The following is a 24,748-nucleotide window of genomic DNA, read 5'->3' as shown; positions in this document are numbered from 1 at the left end:
TCCAATTTAAATCTCCATCATTTTAATTAAACACAATACACTTCCAATCCTCAAATCAGGCAAATCAATCCCACCAATTGGCTGGATTTTTCTATTGCACCAACCAAGTTCATTTCACATTACACATTACCCATAATATCCTTTATCACCAAAACAGCATGCATATACATCATTTAAACATGCCTACAATTAAACCATAACACTTAAATTTCAAAACTCCATATACTAGTGAAATACCACTTGCATGCCGAACATGCAACCCAAATAATATTCAAACCCACAACTTACAAATTGAATTTCAAACCAAGGTAAAGAGGGTTGTTCATATACACAAATCCACACCTACATGTCACCCATAAATCATCACTTGGCTGATAATCAATAATCCTCATGCCGTTAATATGCATGTCAACACCTAAATCAACTAAAACCAATATCTCTACCAATTAATAATCAACAAACCGGCCCTACCAAAATTGATTAGATTTTCTCACAACCATGACCCGTTTCAATCTACAACCCATCCATAACTCCATTCTTGGCATAAACATTAAAGATACATATAATTTCACACAATATACCAAATACCCTTTCACCCCACTAGCAACATAAACATTCATTCAAACTAATCCAACACAACATTCATACCATGTACCATCATTGCACTTCCAAGTTCATGTTTACCAAATCTCCTATAAGGAAACATTCATATTCAAATCAATCAAAACATAGCAAATCATATGTAACACATTCAACCACGTGGATAGTCACATTAGCTAATCACCTTCAATTATCAGTCTCTAAAACATAAATCTTATATTGATTTCTAGAAAACTTGTAGACTAAGGCACAAAATTTCACAAACTCAACATTACCAAATGTTCAACCAAATTTGGAAAAAGGAATTGATTTAATTCCACATAACACACTATAACATCTCAACTCAATATCACACTAGAATACTTCAAACTCAATAGCATACCAACACGCATCATACATTAATCGTACCTTCTACAACAAGGTTGAACCATATAATACTAGAAAGGTTTTACCACAAACAGAAGTAACTCGCAGAGCTTCAAGAACATACACTTCCTCGCAAGTGAAATACATCATACATGCTAATTAAAATCTCCTTCACACTCCAAATCAAGATTTTGGCTAACCGCTTACTATTCTTTCTACCTAAGTTATTGAGACAATACACCTGTACTAGTCAAACTCATATCTTACATTTATAATTGCTTCTGTGGCACATAATAAATTTCAACTATTCTTGCCCACTTGTAAAATTTCTAAAGACCATCTGATGGTCCCATCCAAACCTTTCCCCATTAACTATTACGATTGATGCCTAAAAATCACAATTCTGAGTGATACAACAGATCTCTCTGCCATTTCATCTCTAGGCTCATTTCCCCTTCCTCATCCTTAGGGGAACTATTAATTCTACCACAGGTCTCGTGCGAGGTTGGCCACATCGACTCATGCTTATGCAATTAAACTTTCATTCTCAAAGATAAAAACTTTATGTGTGCATCATGAAAACATCCGAAGAATCTAAAACCTTTGCTTTGATACCAAGTTGACACGGCCCGTCCCCACCCTCCCTATCCCATAGGCTCCAAGCGCACCCATGAGACTCGGGTGACCGAGATGTGCCATAGTGGGAAAACTATGAAACTATTTATGAATTAAAACATCATAAAACTCTTCTAGCTAAAACATTTATAAGCAGTCTTTTTTGTTTCTCACAAATAAATATAATGTCATTTGCAGATAAACAAATGCAACTGAAATTTTTTTACAAAATGAAATGTTTGGTATCAGATTTTTCCATATCTTTAAAAATCCAGAACATGAAATAAATAACATGATGAAGAAATATAAACTTTGCAGCAAAAAATAAAACCCAACGATGGAATATATGATGAAATGAAGTCATGTGGCCCAACCTTGAGTGGGATTCACTCCTCTGCACGATCTCCTTCTTGACCTGGTGGGGGGAAATAAAACATTTGAAAATGACGGGTGAGCTAGAAATACTCAGTGAGTGGAGAATGGGTTAGTATGCAATAAAAAATTTTAATATACAATAAAACATTCATGCTTATAAAATTTCATTTCCATAAACACATTTTATAATATAAGCCATCTTTCATAACAAATGTTGAAGTCTCTCATTGCAAAACTTCTTTTTGAAAACTATTATGGTAATTAAATCAATGCTCATGTTTCTCTAAAAAAATCCCTCAAGATTTTAATGATCCTGCAACACAGTTCTTGGAAATAGACTATATATATATCAACAACAAAGACACATATATGTTCCTATGTATGTGTCTTTTCAAGATCCTTATCAACAAGAAGATTTTCCCAGTTTCTCTTTATCACATGTTGTCTGCAGAAAGCAAAATTGTCAAGATTCCCTGTAGAATTGAAGACTTTCAAGATTTCCCTTATCAATAATATTATTTTGTCGGCCAATATCAGAACAGGTCCTCAATAATTCAAGACACGTTTCCAAGACAGCTCATCACTTTTTTAACAACTTTTTCTTTTATTTTGTATTGTAATTATGAAGACGGATTCAAATATTGTTGAAATCCGGACTTTTGTAGTATAAATATGTATCACTTAGATGGCAAGAGCAGAATGAAAAATAGACTGCAAAATTAGAGAGAGTAAAAATTTATAGCCCTTACACATATATAGAAACATATATGGGAACAACATTTGAATCTGTCTTCATAATTACAATACAGAATAAAAGATAAAGTTATTGATAAGGTGATGAGCTGTCTTGGAAACGTGTCTTGAATTGAGGACTTGTTCTGATATTGGCCGACAAAATAATATTATTGATAAGGGCAATCTTGAAAGTCTTCAATTCTGCAGGGAATCTTGACAATTTTTCTTTCTGCAGATGACATGTGATAAAGAGAAACTGGGAAAATCTTCTTGTTGATAAGGATCTTGAAAAGTGTGTTGATAAGAAGAATCTTGAAAAGTCTTGGACATCCACCGAAAGCTTTGCACATGTGATAAAGGCAGTGCTGAGTCATTGTCCTATTTGACTTTGGAATATTGCAAAATAGTCATCTTCATCTTGATCACTTGGTGACTTGGTATTGTCCAAATCTTCTTTTTGAGATGTGGAAGATCTAATGGCCATAATAATTTTGTCCATTTCTTCAGTAGTTTGGCATTGAGCCAACTCAGCCAGAAACTTTGATTTTTGCGTCAGAAATGTTGCTTGTTGTTGAGGTTGACATAGATGAGGGTGTTGAGATATCCATATTTGCACTGTTGGTAGGCTAACATTTTGGATGGAAAAGCTAGGCCACCATTTAATAAAAAAATTTCTTCGTAATTCTCTAAATTTTGGAGGAAGAGGTGTAGTGATATGAAATTGCCAACTCATTATCCAGGCAATTAAGAAATTGTTGGAAAATGCTAGCAAAGGTTCTTCACTGTTATTGAATTTTTTTGCAAACAATTGATATCCTTCCCAAACCGAAGGTGGGAGAATTTTTTCATTTAAACCGAAAAAATTGAACCATTGTTGAAACCATTTTGAAAAAGTTTTGTCAAATATAAAAAACCAAGAATGTGTTGTATGTGTTAAACAGAAAGCATAAAACTAGGCTTTTTGATAATCTTTATATGAAAATTCTTGGGAAATAAAGAACTACACATATATATTAATAACTACATATATATACATATATATGTGTATATAATATATACACATATATATGTGTGTGTGTGTGTGTGTATATATATATATATATATATATATTAGATATATATCTCCAAACCATTCTCAATCACATGGAAAACTCTCACCCAACCAGTACCCAAGGGTAATCCGTCTAGCCCAGCAAGATCTAACATCGCGCGAGTTGAACCACTAAATCCATCATGCTAGGTGGAATCGTCACTACTCAAGCCTTCGACCCAGTGAGACCAAGCATCACTCAGCTGGCTACAATCATATCCTCTAGCGATATCTGCCTCGCTCGGGCCTTCAACTCACTTGGGTCGGCAAACCAAATCATATGTAGTGATATATGTCTCGCTCAGGCCTTCGACCCACTTGAGCCAACAATATCAAATCATGTGTAACGATATCTGACTCACTCGGGCCTTCGACCCACTTGGGCCAACAATATCAAATCATGTGTAGCGATATCTGCCTCGCTCAGGCCTTCGACCTACTTGGGCCGGCAGTATCAAATTATACGCATGCGTAGAATCAAATCAATATCATGAGGAAGATGGGTACTACTTAAGGTGGTTTGAAAACCACTAACATTTCATACTTATTCTTAAAACATTTTTCTCATAAGCATATAATAAAATTCATAACATCTAATGTAACGTAAAAATATAAATGCAAGTTCTCAAATGTTTTCAAATCTAAAAAATTCAACCCATTTTCATTTTTTTTCAAACTATTGCCCAAAAGCATCAAAATTTCATCTTTCTCATGTCAATCAACAATTTCCAACAATAACATTGCAATAAAGCTCATTTATATAAAGAAATCAAATATATTAGTTAATTTAAAACAATAAACAAGCATAAATAAACATTTAGGGTAACTTTTATTAAAATGAAAGTTAGGGTTTTAGATTTTTTTTCCATTCACCATTTTAGAGCTCGACCCTTAAGTCGAAAAAGATTGAAATCCTCTAACAATGCCCTCGTTTGCCTCCCTATATACAAATTCCAATAAATCCTCTATACATAAGTCCCCCTAAGGTAACACCTCAATATTAAAATCATTGGACACTTCACACCCCAAAAGATTAATATAACTTCTTCTTTAACAAAACTGTCTCATAACCAAACATCGGTCGCTCTCGGATTTTTCATAAAAATTTCATTTATCAATTTATGCCATAATTTTAATGGGGCCTTCTAGAGACACATAAGTTATTTCAATAATTTTCTCAAGTCATTCTAGAATTAATAACTATTTAAAACACAATTTTATGTCAACTCATTCAAATCTGCCAACTGTTTCCAAAATTGAGGTTACTGACTTGGAAAATTTGTAACAATTTAGCCTTTAATCTAAACTTCACGAAACTCTGCAGAATTAAACTAAACACATATAGGATTCACAGAACTTAAAATCACTCAATTTTGATAAGAATAGATACATCAAATCATTTTCTAAATATAAATGTTCTGCAGGAAACGAAAATTCCAGAATTCACAAGGCAACTTCAAAAATCCATATAAAATTCAATTCTTCGAGTTTTTTAGTGAAATAAATTTATAAACACTCGTCAAGAAGTCTACAACAATATCCAAAATTCAGCTTCAAACAAAAACCCGAAACATACAAACAATTTTCGGAATTCCAGATGGTTACATTTTTTTACAGTAAACCCTTATATCAAAATCATATCTTTAACCAAATTTTATTTAGGAAACACATATGTATTCAATCCACATAACATTATTAAATTCAATCTTCCCATTTTAGTATAATCTCATGTCCTTATACTCAATTATAACCAACACAAATCTAATGAACTAAAACTCATCAAAGAGGGAAATTTTAAGTTTTACTCACCTCCCATATGTTTGATCTTCCTCCACTCTCCGATCACCGGAGTTTTGCTCGCCGGTGGCCACTTTTCCGGCAACCTCTACCACCCTCTTCTCTCCTCTCTCTCTCTCTCTCTATTCTTGGATTCATCTTTCTCTCCCTTCTTTCTTTTCTTCTTCCTCTCTTTCTCTTCTTCTTCTTTTCTCTCTTTTCTTTCTCTCCTTTTTCGTCTCTCTTTTTCCTCTGTTTTCCTTCTTCTTCTCCCTTTTTCTTCTCTTTGAATGGTTACTGTTCATCAAAATATCTAAAAATTTTCAATTTAGTCCTCACTTGTTTCAGATATTACATATACTCTCCCAAAACTTTCAAATTCTTATACTTTACCCCCAAAATAACAAAATAAAATTTATTAAAATTCCATACAAGGTATTACACGACTAGCCAGATTCAGCTGGTCATGCACCATTACAACGACTTCCGGCCACCCTCCAGCGGTGATAGCCAACTGTCGGTATTTAATAGGTGGGTGAAGATATTTTTGTTAATTTTTAATATTTTATTGTAGGAGTATTTAGTAAATTAACAAACTTATTTGTTAATTTTCAAATCCTACTTCGTAATGATAACTACCCAACTCAACTTTTTGAAAAATTATACCCAAAATAATAAAATAAACACACCAAATAATAATAATAATAATAATAATAGTAATAATAATTATTATTATTATTATTATCATCTAACCAAGACATCATATACTATTCTTGTCATGATGATGCTCAAACAGATTTATACAGATTTATTGCATAAAAGTTTAAAACTAAAATGAATCCATTTAAGCATAATCCTGAAAAAAAAAAATAGAATTACCTGTGCGTGTATATTTGTAAGTGGACTTAGGCCTGTATTGTTGTTCTCTTAGTATGTTGAAATTTGGAAGCTATTTCGTTCTTTGTTAAGCTCAAATTGTAGCTTTAAAAGCCCAAAACTTACTTTAAAAATGCTTTATGCTTTTTTAAGTCCAATTTGATTTCTTCCTGGACTTGGAGGATTATTCCTTTCTCCCAACAATGCCATAACGATGATTGCGTCATTAAGGTAGTTGAGTTGTTATGTTGTATAAAGCTATTTGTAACAATCCACATGCAGCTGGGTACATATTGTCCACTTCTTCATGAACCATTGGACACATCGTTAGCTTGAAATGGCTGAAATTAAAATTTTCCAGATTACGACATTGGTCCCATGATTAACAATATAAAATTAATAACAAGTAATAATGAAGAACCCTGAAATTTTAAATCGAAGTACAGCTTCTTAATTTATCAGTAGGTCTTCCAATCATTTACATTGATTAATATGCACAGAAACTTCTGCAGCAAATGCAGGAGAGTGAGATACTTGCTAATTAAATACAAGAAAATTCCATCTTATGCACCAAAAGCTTTCTCAAAAATATAACAACATCATTCACCTGGTTGTTATAAGTGAGCCAAGCCGAAAAAGAAGACTCAACTAGCCCCTGCACTGCTCTTGTTTTAGGTGCATGGGGTTATGAGTCCACTTCAGGAAGGGAAACATTAGCTCTTAATAAGTTAGTGTAAAAATTAGCACTTCATCTGATTTTGGTTTGAATTTGTGTATTCCTCGATACCATACTTTTGGTACACTACAACCTGATTCTCATCCCACCATCGCTCCGCTTCCTTCTCCGTGAATCGCTTCCGACTAGAAAACATAGAAGAAAGAGAAACAACTGTCAATTCAACTCTAATTCAAATTGATACATGTAACATATATAATGCACTGGTAAGGCTATTTACACAAGAATTTCTACTGAGAAAACTAAAAAGTAAAACTTTCAAAACATATGGTCGATCAGTTGATAGGAAATTACCTAAATCTTACGCGCTTTAAACCCTTCTGCCCACTTTGCAAAATTGTAAATGTGATGTATATGCCAGGTTCACACTGTTCTACCCATTCAGGCTTCGATGACTTAGTACCCTTCTGTTGAGGTTCTGTTTTTGCAACATGTGAATCTTCGACTGATCTATAACTGTTGTCATGGTGAAAGTCTCTCCCATACACTGATTTCAAAGTATCAGAGAACACAATAGGAGAGTTGCATAGACTATCTACTTTCCTTTCTTTCGGTAATTTAACTTCAGGAAGCATATTAGTAGCAGTAAACATAGGATGTGAGGCGTCAAGCTTGGTACTATTTTTCTGCACAGTAGTGACTTGAGGAAGATCCGCAACCACCCCATCTTTGGCTTCTCTTCCAGCAGCGACTTTTTCTGACATAGTGTGAAGCTGCACCAGTAAGATTTATATCAAAGACTGCTGAGCATGTATGGATGGAATTATATAAAAACTGATTTCCAATAATCACTGGGTTATTGGTCTTCAAACGTAGAAACTATAATTATAATTTTTTTTGTTGCCAATTCTCAAATTTGTGTTATTTGTATCCCTAATAACCCTTTAGCAACTTTGCCACATTCATGAACCCTTAGCATATGATCAATATTAATGTTTTAGCAAGAACTTTTCCACCACATTCTTACATACCACTTCATCTATGGACTCCAAGCACCCCATCCTCACATAAATATGGATTATACAATGTCTACTTATTTAAGAATTTTATGGAATCAAAAGGCATAAAATATTGTTATCTGAAGTTCAGATTAAAAGAAAATATCACTAAAAACACGAGTCTGATGAAGTGTAAATTTTCCACAAGTTGCAAAGAACAAGTCTTTTCATCACCCCCACATAATAGCAAGAAAAGAAAAATTACCCTTACTGCCAAAGCTTTTATAATCTCCTTTGCTGCTTTACACTTTGTAGCTTCCTCCCTCGCCAGTGACCAGGCCTCCTCAATTTTTCTTTGGCAATCTTGAAACTTGTGTTCACCAATTTGACATTGCATTTCAAGACTTCTAGCCTGTTGAGTAAAGGACTTTTAGTTGAAATAGTGCATGCCCTAGACTATACTTAAAAGCATTCAAAAAATAAACAAGAAAATATGAAATATAGCTTAAAAACAACCTGAAAAAATAGGGCATTTCAGAAAACAAAAAACTGATTTTGACGTCATATAATGTAATAATTACGAATACTCAACATTTTGGCTAAGCAATGATTAGATACTAATTGGTAAGCATGAAAACCATTCAGGACATGGCCCCTAGCAGATTCCAATGAGTTCAGTGTACTAGTATTTATACTTGAAACATAATGAAGTGTCCCTGATACAAAATGCAATTTTAACCCTATATCTACCAATCGAAGAAAATCATTATAAAATTCCAATGCATGAAACACAACGAAAGAATTTGGGGTAAAGTAAAGCATCACAAAGGTTGAATTCCATATAAGGAAAAGAAAACAGAAGACCAAGTGAAGATTTTAGAATAGGTGGTGGTTGATTTCTTCTATTTGTATACTTTAGCAGTAATTTGACCCAGTATGCAATAATAATTCGTAAGAGTTTCTTCGCAGAAACAGAAATATGGAAAGCTCCTGGTGGTTCATTCAGAAGAAAGCTACTATTCAATAAAATTTTACCTGTATTCCCAAAATACTAAACACAGTTGTATAATTCATACTCTGTCCAATGTTCAAGTCAATTTTATAATAATCTATTCAAGTCAATTCAGATAATAGACAAGGGAAGGTCCACAAAATGGAGTAGCATTTATAGGCTTCAATATCATGATTGAGAAAACCAATCCACAAACTTAAGCCGTAAGGCACAAAGCATATCAGGTATAGGAAGCATATCAAACCAAGTTTAAGTCGATGTAGGATTCTCAAACAGGTAGTATATCAAGTTGTAGTTTATAAGGAGATAGAAGGCAGACAAAGTGCAAATTTTGGCAGCCAAGGTACCAATTTGATGTTACAAACATTCCAGGAGCAACACAAGAATACCAAAAAGGATGTGCTATAGTGTACTAATCTATGGCCAAAACCATATATAAGATACTGCTACCCTTTGAGTGTGTCTTCAAGCCAATGTTTTACATTTTTTGTGTGTCTATGAACTGGAGTAAAGAAGAAACAGATATGATACAAGCAAATACCGAGGTGTAATCAAATAACAATCAACTTTAAAACTCTGAAACACAAATGGAGCAATCACCTCAGCTCTCAGCCTTTGAACTTCGTCAGTGAGCGTCTTGTTTGATTCTGACAAGAGTTTGTCTTCTTTAAAGGCAATAGGAACACTAGAATTTGATCCAGCAGAAAGTGGTGAGCGAGAAGACAACTGATTATTCGAAAGAGGAGCAAGTGCCAGAGAATTATCAACACGGTGCATTTCAAATAGGACTGGGCAGGGAACTTGCCCCCATCTTTGTAATCCAGAAGTCAAAGAAGAGACCAATTCTAAGTGTTGCTGCCTTTCTCCTCGAGTTTTCAAGGTTCTTGGTTCCCCAGGTTTGCATTCTACATCACAAATCTGTTTACTTGAATATAACTGACCCCTTGTAGGAGTCACTTCTCCCCTCTCATCTTTCTCTTCAGACAAAACCCCTTGTGAGTTCATTAGACTCCTTGGACTACGATTTTCCAGTTTTAGTAATCTTCCTGAATGTGTGACCTTCTGCAAATGGTTGAAACATGTATCACAGACACGAGAAGGCTTATCTTTATTTGGTGTCAGTGATGCATTTGTAACCTTTTTCCCACTACAAACACTGCAAAAGAGAAGACCACAATTATAGCAGTTACGCTTCTTCCTCCTGAACCCAAAAGGCATTTTACAACCACTACAGGCTGATTGATCACTAACAGTGATAGATCTGTGTAAACAAATTGCAGCAGTTAGACTAGATCCACAAACTATGCTCTCAACCTTCCTATCACGCAAAGCCTCAACAAAAGCTGGTGAGTTTCTATCTTGAATATCACCTAACCCTAGCTGTCCATTTGCATTCTTCCCCCATGTGTAAACATTTCCTCCTGATGTTAAGACAGCAATATGATATGATCCTGACGAGATCTCCTTAACAAACTCCTCTTTAAGCTTCTCCTCAACAACTGTTATTGACTTATCCTTGGCCTGTGGGTTCCCTAACTGCCCATGCACTGCACTTCCCATTGTATAAACCTTGCCTGAACTGGTAAGTCCAACTGTCAACATTCTGCCACAAGAAACTTGAACAAAATCAAAATCCACAAGTTGTGCAACGCATGTTGGTAAAAGCTTTCTCTCTCCATCAGCATGTCCAAGCCTCCCTTTATCACCATCACCCCATGTGAACAGTTTTCCACCAATGGCAACAGATTTGTAACGATCAGTCATGATCTCCACAATTGCAGCTGTATGCCATGGTCCACATGCAACAGATTTTACCCTTAAACCCCTTAGAGATTCAACCTCTTTTGGTTGGAAAACATTTTGCAGATTCCCGTGCCCAAGAACCCCAAAAGTTCCATCTCCATATGTAAATAATTGCCCAGAGGTGGAGACAATTGCTGTATGCCACTCCCCACATGCTACTTTTGATATAGTTACACAATCTAAAGGACCACAAAGTTTACGTGGAAGCCAGTGGCTTCTACTTCCCATCTCACCCACCATATCAGCACCATGATTATTGTCACCCCAAATATACAGTTCACCAGATTTTGTTCGAGCACATGTTTGAAATTCGCCACATGACACATACTGTACAACTGCCCCATTCAGGGATTCAACAAGCTTTGGGTAGCTCACATCCACATTAACTTTATGCCCAAGCCTTCCACCTTTCCCCTCTCCCCAACAAAAAATTTCCCCTTGTTTCGTAACTAAGGCTGCATGTTTACCCCCCAAAGCTATACTTTGTACATCTAACATCTTGGTTGATTCTAGCAATTTAGGCAACAGAGCATCGACCACCATTTTATTTTGGCTGGCAGAACAGTCACTGGCACCACCAATAATTCCTCCAAATACTCCTTCCCCCCAGATCATGACATCCTTCAGAACATCTTCTTTTTCTATTAGTGGTGACCCATAAGTAGGTGCTACAAACCTCTGAGACTCATTCTTTAGGCACTCTATGCCAGTATAATTTGATGCCCACTTCTCAAAATTGTCTGTTTCAGTGAAGTTAGAGTTTGGAGTTGAGATGTTCACCACATTTTGCACATGTAATAAACTTGATTCGGATGAATAAAAGCTTTTGGAAGAATATGATAAACCATCAGAAAAACACCTTTCTGAAAGTGAGAGGGAAGGACTCCCACATAAGCTGCGTACCTTCAAGATGAAACATAATGAACCACATTAATTTAAGGGTAAGGTTGCAGATTTTCTTTAATCATGACCAGATAAAATGCCATATTCTTGGTCAAAAATCAGAAGTAGAAAATTAATATATTCTTGGTCATATTCATTAATCATGAAGAAGATATTATCTCATATTCTTTGCCGAAATCAGGAAAAAAGAAAAAAGAAAAAAGAAACAAGTTAACATGGATAATCACAGACAGTCTACCTTAACAACTATAGGAAAATACAGATCAGTGACACTCAATTGTTGAAAAATAAATAAATAAATAAATNTAAAAGACCATTACATTTTGCGTATTACAATTTTAGCTCAAACAAGATTGTATTCGGTAAACAAAATTTTGTGAATACGTTTTTCATTTTTGAAGTCTAAAAACACTTTGAGATTCTATTTGGAACACAAAATTTTGAACGTACACATTGTACAATTATTTATGAAAATTTTCTATGGGCCATCTGAATATATTTGAGTGATTATTGATTGTTTGTTTTCAAAGGGAAGTGATTTTTAGCTTCTACTGTTTTCCTCTTTAACCCCTATCTTCAATTTTAAGTGAGGATGTAATTGTAACCAAAAAAATAAAACAATTATTCTTATTCTTCCATATTGTTACTTCAAAGCTTTATATTTAATGTTATAAAAAATAAAAAATCAATCAATATCATTATCATACAATTGTTGATTAATTTGTTTATGGAATTATAACATCAAAACTCTTACAATCAAGTAATCCCTTATAAGTTCCTCCTTGATAAAACAAAAACTTTGTTTTATACCCGTTAAAAAACAAAATATTCAATATGACAAAATTAATCAATATCGATTTTATACAATTACGAATTAATGTGTTTATGAAATCACAATCTTAAAGCTCTCACAGTCAAGTAATCCTTTGTAAATCCCATTTTAATAGAAGAAAAACCTGGTTTTATGCCTATTAAAACAATAGATCCAATATCAAAAAATCTCATTGGAGAAATTTCGTGTTTTTATTAATGTTAATTCCGATTTATTTAAATTTAATTTTAATTTTTGATAACTACAAATATTAAGTACAATTGTTTAGGAAAATTTTTCTCTGGGCCATCTGAAAATGTTTGATTAACTATTAACTTTCGTTTTCTAAAAACACGTTGTACAATTATTTAGGAAAATTTTCTCTGAATCACCTAAAAACATTTGATTAATTATTGACTTTCCCATACAATGGTCGGCAGGTGAACTTTTGGGTCATTGGTTGATATCAACCTTAAATTTAGGCCATAAACTAGACATTCTACGTCGTAATCCCGTGGAACTGCCGACCTGTTACTTGTCTTGTTTGATGTCACATATGTTTGAAATATCCTATGATAATTGACAAATCGTTCCTAATGAGGTCGAAATTTCTGCAAATTTTGGCTTCTTACAGATCTGGTGCAATTATGACTCATCCCTACATTGTGGAAAGTAACACATTCTACTTGAGCGTTCGTGCATGGTCACATTTTAAACACTTACTAAAAATCATGTTAAAAGACTAACCCCTTAAATATCTTTTTGTCTTATTATAACTACAATATTTGAATCAATAATGTTATCGACACTAAATTTTTGTACCGAAGGACGTGACATTCAATTAGATACTGTCACGTTGAAGAGAAAACATATATTCCTTGAATGAACGGTCATTTAACAATTACGAATATCTGTCTATATTTGATGGACAGTCGTTCATTATGAATGGACAAACGTCTACAAAAAGGACAATGGATGGATGTCCATCTTATATAGTCGTCCGTTCATAAAATTATAAACACAAAATGATGGACACTCGTCCATCTTATACGGATGATCGTCCATATACAATGAACTATCGTCTATAATTTAAATTATAAAAGAAGAATGATGGATGTCCAACCATATTATATGGATAGACGTCCATTTTCAATGTTGGTGAAAGAGTGAGGAATACTGTAAAATCATTGAAAAGATGTGAACGTGGGTTCAAATATCTACTTTAAGTCTTAAACAGTGAAGAATTCTTTCGTCTTTTGTCTGAATGTGGACAATATATGGTTGCCTCATGTTGATTATGGGTTCTAATATCTACATTAAGTCTTAAACCGTGAAGAATTCTTTGGTTTTGTGTCTGAATGTGGATAATATATGGTTGCCTCATGTTGATTATGGGAAATGTGCATGGAAATAGTATCTTTATTCTAAAGCTTTCTTTTCACATAAGTGCATTTGCTTTACACGTATTGTATTATCCTTTTATTTTCTTATTAAAAAATATAATATCTAAGTGTAGTTAAAAGGAAGGATGTGAAGTGTGAAAATGGACACCAGCAGCATCTTCAAGTTGAATAAATTTTTTAAAAATATTTTTATGTCAATAAATGGACGACCTTCCATTGAATATGGATGCTCATCCATATAAGATGGACAGCGTCTATGTTTGTTATTTTATAAATTTATAATTTAAATTATGGACGGGTATCTATTCTAGATAGACACCCATCCATATAATATGGACGAGAGTCTATTGTTCTTTCTGTGGACACTCTTCTATTCGTGATGAACGGTTGTCCATCAAATATGGATGGGCGTTCGTAATTGTTGAACGACTATTCATTCAAGGAATATGTGTTTTCTCTCTAATGTTGCAGCGTCTGACTAGATGCCACGTCCTTCGGTGAAAAAATTCGGTGTTTGAAGTATTATTCTATTTGAATAGAGAAATAAACCCTAACTAAATAAAATAATATAAAAACACAAAAAAAAAAAAAAAAAAACTCTAAAAAAAGGACATTACAAATCCAATAAAAAAACACAATTCAAATCCCATATTAAAAAAAATAGAACCACGTTCCAAATCCAATACAAACACACACACACCCACCCCCAAAAAAAAAAAAAAAAAAAAAAAAAAAAAAAGCCTATACTACAAAAATTCACACCAACAAACTACACCCATGGATAGCCGACATGGTTCAACAAATCAGCACCTAGTGACGCCGTAAACTTGAGCCATAGTCCCCCCCATTATTCCAAATTAAACGTAAAAAACACAATAAACTTCACCTAATGCTCAAAAACTCAAGACGAAATTATTGAAGTTGCCCCGTTAGAGAGAAATACGTGTATCATGAAGCACAATAGTGAAGGACGCGTGGGCTTGGTCACCTGTGTTGTGGCCCTTGTGATTAGGTTGTGTTTTGGCCACTTGTGACCATTGCAACTGACCACATACTATTTAATTATTCATCCACAGGTACATGAGATATGAATAATGTTCATATGAAAGACGATGACTCAATATCACTTTTGAAAATGAACTTATAGACGAACCCTAATATAAGGGATCCAAAGTTAGCCTAGAAAACCTATTCTACTTGTACATAAAGCAAAACAACTTTTTTTTCTTAACTTGTTTTGTTCTAACAATCGAGCTGACACATGTTACTAATTTAACAAAATGACCCAATTGTCAAAATGTGATAAAGAGGCAATAGTGGCAGAGGCTAAAAGGAAATGCGAGAGTATGCCAAGAGAGAACGAAAAGGAGAAGAATAATTTTTGTATTTCTATATTATATTTCTTACATGTATTCTGTCCAATTTATACAAAATATGTAAGTACAAGAATGGAAAAAATCTTGTAATGAATGTATAATTACAAAAAGTGGAGTCAAGGCATAATCTCAGCATGATCAATTAGTGCATGATTTCAGCACAATAATCACTCATGTGATGTCACGCCCGCGGCCCCACACAGGAGTTCCTCGCGGTGCCCACACAGGTATGTGACTCACTAGGTACTGTCCCCCCACCTTAAGGGATTTCTTTCGCCTCCCCCACCACTCGAACCCAAGACCAAGGGGCTATAGGGCTATAGTCAATTGGGAAGCATGGTGAGTACCATTGGGCTTGCTAATTGACTATAGCCTCTTGGTCTTGGGTTCGAGTGGTGGAGGAGGTGAAAGAAATCCCTTGGGGGGGGGGGGGGGGGGGGGGGGGGGGGGGGGGGGGGGGGGGGGGGGGGGGGGGGGGGGGGGGGGGGGGGGGGGGGGGGGGGGGGGGGGGGGGGGGGGGGGGGGGGGGGGGGGGGGGGGGGGGGGGGGGGGGGGGGGGGGGGGGACAGTACCTAGTGAGTCACGTACCTGTGTGGGCATCGCGAGGAACTCCTGTGTGGGGCCGCGGGCGTGACATGTGATTACTGCATTCCATCACTCCCCCTCAAGCTTGTGGTTTGTATATGTTATAAACTCCAAGCTTGTGAAGCAGATATAAGTGCTATCTACTGCATAATGGTTTTGTAAAGATATCTGCTTGTTTTTCTAAAGTACGAATATGTAGAGTCTTGATTATCCCTTTTTGAATTTTCTCCCTCATAAAGTGACAATCGATCTCTATATGTTTTGTTCTCTCATGAAACAATAGATTTAGAACAATATCATTTGCAGCTTTGTTATCATAGTATAAGTGAATTAGTCTTTTTACTTGTATCTCCAAATCTCCTAGTAGCCTTAGAATCCAGGTGATCTCATATGTAGTCTTGTCCATGGCTCTTTATTTAGCCTCTGCTGATGAAAACGATACTATCGACTGTCTCTTTGTTTTCCACAAGATTAATGCTCCACCAAGTTTTATACGGAACCTATTGAAAGATTTTCTTGTCATTGGAGAGGTGACCCAATCAGAATTGTAGAATGCAGTGATATCTAGACCTCCCTCCCGAGGTAAAAAGAGTCCAAGACCAAGACAACCTTTCAAGTAATTAAGAACCTACATTGCTACATTCATGTGAGATTGTTTCGGTCCATGCTTGAACTAATTGAGAATATGAACTGCATAACTGATGTCTGGTCGTGTCATAGTAAGGTAAATGAGACACCCTACCACTCTTTGATAATGTGATGGATCCTCCAATAGTGGATCATTTTCTGAAGCACAATTATCATGCTCCTAAGTGGTGAGCTTGGTATTTTGTTCGATCAGAATGACACTTGGTTTGCATGTTGATAGCCCAGAAATCTGATACAAGTTCTAGGACATACTTCCGTTGACTAAGTGAGATGCCTGCAGGAGATCTAGCAATTTCAATTTCCAGAAAATATTTTGGCTCTCCTAGATCCTTTATTTAGAAATGCTTATTGAGAGTCTCCTTTAGGGTCTTGGTAACCTTTTCATTGTTTCTTGTGATTAAGATATCATCGACATAAATGATGAGGGCAATGAATAAGTAACCTTTGCGCCAAGAGAACAGGACATAGTCATGTTTGGATTGGACAAAACCTATGCCTGTAAGTGCTTCTATGAATTTCTTATTCCATTGTCGAGATGCTTGTTTTAAATCATAGAGAGATTTCGCAGATGACATACTGTATTCTTCCCCTGTCTGTGAAGACTAGGAGGAAGATCCATATATATTTCTTCATGGAGATCACCATGGAGAAAGGTGTTATGAACATCCATTTGATGAAAAGACCAATCTTGAATAGATGCCATTGAAAGAAAAGCTCGGATAGTAACATGTTTGGCAACAGGTGAAAATGTCTGTTGATAATCAAAACATTCTCGTTGGGTGAAGCCGTTTGCGACCAATCTAGCTTTGTAGCATTCAATCGAACCATTAGCACGATATTTGATTTTGTAGACACATTTGCAACAAATGGGTTTAAGATGCAGTGGTAAAGATACCAAGTCCCATGTATGATTATGAGCTAGAGCAGTAAATTCATCTGCCATAGCTTGTTGTCATTGAGTGTGTTGACCAACATTAGAGTAACTAGTGGGTTCATGGTCGACAAAAATCTGGTGGACACAGACTTTGTGTGCAAGAGAGAGACGATCATAACTCACATAATTTGAGGTGGGATAAAGGGTACCTGATGAAGCCAATATTGTGGAACAAATGTAGTCTAATGTCCAGATCAACGGTCGAGTGCTACAGGTGAATCCATTAAGAAGGTGTTGGAGGTGGTACAAGAGATTCTAAATGAGCTATTAATGGAGTGTTAGTTGACTAAGTGGATTTTGCTTGTGGAGTATGAGAAATAGGACTATGAGGTGGTAGCAGATCCTTTGATGGAGGACTAATGTCAATAGCTAGCTGTATGGTAAAGGAAGGATATGTTGGGAAATCATCCTCCAAAAATATAGGCGGCTGCTCAGAAGAACTCAAACTATCAATAGTCTTGATAAAAGGAAAACTGTTCTCATGAAAAGCCACATCCCAAGAAATAAAAAATATGTCTGCATTTGGATCATATAGTCGGTATCCCTTTTGTAGCATTGGATAACCCATAAAAATGCACTATGTAGCCCAAGGACCAAACTTATCACAAGACCCAGTAATGGCAAAGTAGTTGAGGCAACCAACAACATGTAGATGATCGTTGTCGAGTGTTTTACCAAATAACATCTCATAGGGAGTTTTACCACCAAGAACTCGGGTTGGCATCTGATTGATCAGGTAGGTAGCTGTGATCACATATTTGCTCCAAAATTTCATAGGAATGTTGGCTTGGTATTTAAGAGCTCGAGCTACTTCTAGCAAGTGTATGTGTCTTCTCTCAACTACCCCATTTTGTTGAGGAGTATATGTGTAGGAACTCTCGTGAAGTATTCCAAGGGATAGGAAAAGGGATGAACATTGATGGTTAGAAAAATTCATGGGCATTGTTAATTTGGACTCTTTGAAGAGATGTATGAAAGTGTGTGGTTACCACTAACATGAAATTCCTAATGTGAGTAAGGGTTTGGGCTTTTGATTGCATTAAAAATACCTATGTTCCCCAGGAAAAATAATCTACTATTGTAAAGAAAAAAGGGTACCCATCATGGTTAGGGGTGTGATAAGGTCCCCAAATATCAATATGGATCAAGGCAAAAATTTACTTAGCAGCAGATGTGTTGTGTGGGAAAGTGATGCTTGATTGTATTGCTAAGGGACACATTGGACATTTTGTTTGAGGAATAGATGCATTGTGACCCAACCGTTGAAGGAAAATAAGAGATTTTTTATTCATATTTGTATTACAATGAACATATTTATTTGTAATACAAGAAGACAAAGAATTATAAACTCCATCAGGGGTCTAGTACTATAAAACATTATTAACTCTACCCAAGCCCATCAATTTCCCAGTTGAAAGGTCTTGAAATTCACATATATTAGGAAGCAATTTCAAGAGACAACTATTATCGGTGCATACTTTGGATACCAAAGTAAGATTGAAATGAAAAGCGAGAACAAAAAAACATTATCAAGCATTGATTTGTCACTGAGACAAAAGGTTCCTATATGGGTGGTTGGGGCAATATTTCCATTCAGCATACGAACGGACATAGATGATGTGGTGGATTTATGTGAGAAATATTTGGCGACTGTATATGGTCGACTGTGTGCTGATGAGACATTTTTCGACGGAAATGGCCAAAGACTTGGCCATTTTGCAGCCATGGCCAATCTATGGCACTGTTGGAGGCCATCGATAGTGGTGGCTAGTTACCGGCAGTAGCTTGGGGTGGGTAGGGATGTTTCTGTCAAGTTTAAAACGTTTTTGGTTGCTAGGGTGTTTTTGCTAAATCTGAAAAGTAGGGGGTTAAAAAAAATTATTCAAAACATAATAATAAAAAATACTATTATATTAATATTTAAAAAGGAAGGCAATTTAGTAATCTATATAACATACCCACCCATTTATCCTCTCAACCAAACATATTATTCACCAATTTGTTCAAACCAACTAAATATATTTTCTAAATATTTTTAGTTATCTTTAAGGTAATTTTTTATTTTGTTAATATAATACCCTTTATAATAAAATATCATCCTTTATAATAAAATATCATATGATCATACGTCTCCTTATTTCCTTGTTTTTATGTCTAAATCCTTTTAGGTACAGTAACCTAGATAATCAGCTTGTTAAGATGGGAGGATATTTGAAATGATTCGTAGTGATTTGGTCCATCACTTATAATCACTAGTTATCTTTGATGTTGACGTAGAAAGATCTCGAGATATTTTGCTTTGTTTGATTTAATTTAATTAAAAAAAACTCTTGAAATGATATTTAAAATAAAATATATACTAAGCATTATAATTTACTTTATCACATTATTAGAATTGGTTCTTTAAAGTTAATTAAATTAAATGGATTTAATGAAGAGATAAAATGATTTTTTTTTAATTTGTAATAGATGTTAATATTCTGTAATAGGGTTTTATTTAAAATTTTTCCAGCTCATTTTGGTTACTATTTTATCGTACAAAATTAAATTCTATCTTAACAGTGCAACCATCATTCAAGGAGCATATTGTGTATTCTTGAAACCAAAAGGAATTTAGTTTCACAGGGGTAGATCTGGTAGCCTCTTCAGTTTATCAAATCATGTTCATTCATTAATTTACCCATATTTCTATTGATTTAAAGGGCATATTCATTTTTATCAAATCTCATGGGTGAAATTTAAGTAACCCATCTGATAATTTGATTACATATTACCCTGTAAACAACGTACGTTATGTTCTTTCCTTGGTTTACTCTAGAAAAAAAATCTCTCAAAAACAAGAACTAATAAACTCCTCGAGTAGGTTCTTCATTTTCGAAGAGAAGGGCCTTAATGTACTCCTCGAGGCTTGGAAGGCGTTGATTGTCATCATAACTGTACATCAAAGGAACCATTCTTGCAAGATTAAGAGACGCCCTTGTGAAAGAAGCTGGAAACGGGTTCGGGGAGAGGCATTCTTTATTTAGGCACTTCCATGCATCTGAAATCTTACTCATAGCATGTTCTTCAGCAGCTTGTACACTAGACCCTTGGTGTTCCTTCATGTAGTAATGAACGTATGATCCATCTTTACCTTCCTGATTCTCATCCTGCAGTTCATGTAATTAACACCTTAATAATTCTTCTATCAAATGCTTAAAACGAGTGGACATCATTCACTTATTAGAATGGAATCTATTAATGTAGTTGTCATATCATGAACGTCTCTACTTCTGTGATAGACAATAATAGTGTCAGGCACTTTAGCGTGGTCGAATACTTGTCATTGTCAGGTACAATTAATGCATTTTTATTTGTTTGTTAATTATGTTCTAATATTTTATGGTTTCCATTCAGCAAATTGACTAGTACAGTAGTACGTAAATATCTAGACTTTTCCATTGCAAAGTTACCTTGGCACTTCCCAAGTCGTCCCAAAGCCGAAGAATTGTTGCGGTGGATGATATTATTCCGGGATTATTGTCAATAAGTTCAACAGTTTCCTTTGTTACATTCTGACCCAGAAGAAAGAAAATGTGCACGAGTACCACGTGTACCCCTGAACTAATAATCCCATTTTTCAAGTATTCTTCAGCCTTAGGCACGTTCTCAGAAGCAAACCATTTTGCTTCAACAAGAAATGCGTTGCACAAACTGGACCACTGTAGCAATCCACATTATCTTGCAACTATTAGAGGATTAAATTTTCTCAAAAATTAAAAGCATAAATTAGGTAGTTTGGTATTTGTTTATACGCACCGCTTTCCTTAGTGAGTGCACAGGGTTAAAACCATGCTCCTTGTACACCTTGTAGCTGATTTCATTAGTGATATCATCAAGAACCTTAAAACATATCTTCATGTAGTCTGGAAGTTGATCAATAGCCGCATGATCCCATCTACAAGCATTGGTTTTGCAAATCAAATTATTGGGATAAGTAATTAATAAAGAATATTAGTTACGCTCTATTGATAAATACATACCTGTTAACAATTTCTGTAAAAATAGTGAGTTCATCAAGTGTCCCATAAACATCAAAAATATCATCAATAATGTAGACGAAGGATATGGGTTTTGTAAGCTCAATTCTTTGCCACGACGAGTTTGCATCCGTGAGGCAGGCCATGGACCAAATATACCATTTAAGCGGTTGTTCTCTTGCAAACTCCAACTTCTTAGCCAAACCGAGGTCTTTCCACCATCTAATATATCACATGTTTATATGCATATTAATTGGAGTGGTAAAATCTGATATGGTAATGCATAATTAATCAAGTAACAAGATCAAACTTACTTAGATATTTGAACAATTTCCCTTCGGTGCAAGGATTGGACCAAATTGAAATCCATTTTCGCTAGTTCTTGAAAAACATGTATCCATTCATTTTCACCTTGGAAATTGCTAAGAAAAAAGTTTTTTGCCATGAACCTTGCCGAGCTTCTGTGATAGGGATACAACAATGTATTTCTAACAATCTTAGCTTGGTAAGGGTCAAGATAACTCATCGATTGATTGAGAAGCTTGGAACTAAGTTGCCGAGCCTCATCAAGCACATCTTCTCCTCCTATACAAAGCTGTGATGCTTCATACAGACCCATCAATGAATTGATGTCTTCCCTTACTCTCTGTTCAAACTTTCCGTCCTTGTTAATAAATTTGTTAAAAATATCTGCATAATCACACCCAAACGAAGTAAATTAACAAGTGCCAAACTAAAAAATAAAATTAGTAACGAGTATCTGTTAACCAAAAAAAAAACAAGTGTACACACCGGTAGGCACATTGTAACCTTCTTGTCTCAACAGTCGAAAGCGAAGAGGAATCTCTTGAAGATAATGATGTTGAAAAGGGTAAGTGGCAGATATCACATATTGCCTGCGTATAATTTGTTGAATCTCCTCCTGGAAGTGGTAATCAATTCCTAGGCGTTGAACAGCATCAATAATGGCCAATCTCAAAACTATCTTTTCTTACTCTGCTTAGTATATGCTTAAATGCCTTCAGTTTTCGCGCATGTTCGACATGAATGTCTTCCTATAAGAAAAAATTATAATTCAGCTTTAAATTTTGGTAACAGCTTAAAGGTTTGGCAAAAAAATAAAATAAAATAAAACAAGAAAGATGTACTTACAGCGAAGCTGGGTTGTCGGATTGGATACTTCAAGTGTTTCAAGAGGTTAGATCTGAAATCAGTATCGTTGTCAAGGGAAACGCTTTGTTTTTCATAATTGGCTGACAAACAGCCACGTACAAGAAGGTTTGGCTTGCCTGTTCCTGAAAACTTTTCTGGGACAATTGAAATAAAGGAGGGAACAGAAGAAAAAGCTGGGGAAGAGAAAGCCATTGATTTATATTTATTATTTACCAAAATATTTATTGAGCTATTGAAATATATTCGGGGATATGAAAGAAAAAGTGATCCAAATTTTATAGGATTCATCTCCATTACACTACAAATGAGTGACAGGGCCGGCTCAAGGGCTAGGCAGGTGACCTGCCTAGGGCCCCCAAAAAAATAAGGCCGAAAAGGCCCAAATTTTTTATAAATTTTTTTTAATATATTATGAAAATAAAAAAAGTATATAATTTCTTATCTAAGCCAAGGGGCCTAAAAAAAAAAAACAAAAAAAGCCTAAATTTATTATTAACTTTTTACATATATTATATTCCCACCCAAAGTTTGACGAAATCGCAAGTTTGTACCTCTAGTTTCATATATTTTAATTTATACCCTTAAATTAACACATTAAATTTCTTTTAACAATGAAAGGCTAAAATGGTCATTTATTTGTTTCAAATTACTCATCCCCAATTCAATCCCAAAATTTAACATTCACATAAATCATCTCCACCCCTCTTCCGCCGTCGACCGTTTAGAGCCAATTTCGGTCGAATTTTTCACCAAAATAGATCGGAACCATCACTTTATCGTTTTCCAAGTGTTTTTCCAACCTTGATAGCCCTCAATTTGGCCATTTTTTTATAAATCTCGCAACCTAGCTCCACTGCGTGAGACAGCCATTTTCGGCCTTTTCAGCGTGTACTTGGCATCGTTGGCTTTCCCCAACACCACCATCTTCCTCCCCTCTGCCTTCTCACCAAAACCCCTATCATACCTATTCTGTTTATTCTGCTAATCACCGACCACCGATACCTTTTGGGCCGTCACTTCTTAAGTCTTTTCCGGTCAATCCTAGCATTGGAAATCACCAATTTCACCACCCATCGCTTCTCCAGCATCTGCTCTCCACCTATTCTAATGATTTTGCATCTCAAAAGACAAGAAAATTAAATTTGAAATAATTTTTTTAATATATGTTTATATTATTAGAAGGCCCCAAAGTAACTTTTGCCTAGGGTCACAAATGTTCTTAAGACGGCCCTTAATGACCATGTTATGCACGTTGAGCTACATAGTATACGAGCAACCTGAAACATGTTTTGGCTGTTTTATTTGACGATTAAAGAAAATTAAAATTGTGCTTAACAACCGAAAGTGCATATGTCACCAATAATAATGTGTACACATATTTCATAAGTTGACAAACAACACTTATAATCTTGTGTAGGGGTGTAAACGAGCCGAGCCGAGTCGAGCTTTTGGCTTATCGAGCTCGGCTCGTTTACAACAGTGTCGAGCTCGAGTCGAGCTCGAGCCAGCTCGATATCGAGCTCACGAGCCTTGTCGAGCTCGAGCTCGATAAGGGCTCGCGAGCTCGTTATCGAGCTCGATAAGGCTCGATCAAACCACCATTTATCCAGGTTTGATCAAGCCAAGTTCCCATTTTTTATAGCAATCTACCTGTGTACAGCATTTCATATTTACATCCAATGTTGAATTAACCATGATAGTTTTGAACATTACAAAATGTCTATTACCTTACAAAATAAAAAAACAGTACGGAATATATACAAATAACATTCCTAGGAGATTACCAATTTCAGAGTGTCTAGTTCGCGATTTGGGATTTAGGGGTCTTTGATTGCGATTTGGGATTTAGGGCAACTCGGATGGGGAACTGAAATTGAGTAATTGACGCTTTGTTTTGTGTATCGTGTTATTTCAAATTTGCACTTTGGAGGGGGAAACTATTATTTTTTAAAACTTTTTTCACTGAAAAATATC

The 24,748-nt window shown here is 35.3% G+C and overlaps 2 protein-coding genes across 2 annotated transcripts; both read right to left on the bottom strand.

Moving 5' to 3' along the window:
- Positions 1-6,881: 6,881 nt before the first annotated feature.
- Positions 6,882-17,591, bottom strand: LOC116121132 (PH, RCC1 and FYVE domains-containing protein 1-like). The gene is made up of 5 exons (XM_031407066.1): positions 17,226-17,591; positions 9,720-11,825; positions 8,373-8,519; positions 7,464-7,882; positions 6,882-7,294 (listed from the first exon to the last, which is right to left on the bottom strand). Exons 1-5 carry the CDS (start codon positions 17,589-17,591, stop codon positions 7,174-7,176), a joined length of 3,159 nt encoding a protein of 1,052 aa, XP_031262926.1. The 3' UTR covers positions 6,882-7,173.
- A 2,585-nt stretch (positions 17,592-20,176) lies between these two features.
- LOC116121150 ((3S,6E)-nerolidol synthase 1-like) lies at positions 20,177-23,007 on the bottom strand. Its single transcript, XM_031407091.1, is given in 8 exon segments — positions 20,177-20,731; positions 21,035-21,283; positions 21,381-21,519; positions 21,605-21,823; positions 21,916-22,291; positions 22,394-22,575; positions 22,577-22,656; positions 22,754-23,007. Coding segments are annotated over 8 exon segments (1,764 nt in total). The 5' UTR covers positions 22,967-23,007; the 3' UTR covers positions 20,177-20,425.
- Between the last annotated feature and the right edge of the window lie 1,741 nt (positions 23,008-24,748).

This window comes from Pistacia vera, unplaced genomic scaffold, assembly GCF_008641045.1.
Source record: "Pistacia vera cultivar Batoury unplaced genomic scaffold, PisVer_v2 Contig968, whole genome shotgun sequence".
Taxonomy (NCBI): domain Eukaryota; kingdom Viridiplantae; phylum Streptophyta; class Magnoliopsida; order Sapindales; family Anacardiaceae; genus Pistacia; species Pistacia vera.
This window is presented reverse-complemented; position numbering and strand designations above follow the sequence as displayed.

Coding starts and splice junctions, on each gene's coding strand:
- LOC116121132 (XM_031407066.1), bottom strand. CDS start 17,591: ATGGCAGATGAATTTACTGCTCTAGCTCATAATCATACATGGGACTTG. Junction 11,826..17,225: donor ACAGACAGGGGAAGAATACA/GTATGTCATCTG, acceptor TTCATCTTGAAG/GTACGCAGCTTATGTGGGAG. Junction 8,520..9,719: donor TTCAAAGGCTGAGAGCTGAG/GTGATTGCTCCA, acceptor TTTACTCAACAG/GCTAGAAGTCTTGAAATGCA.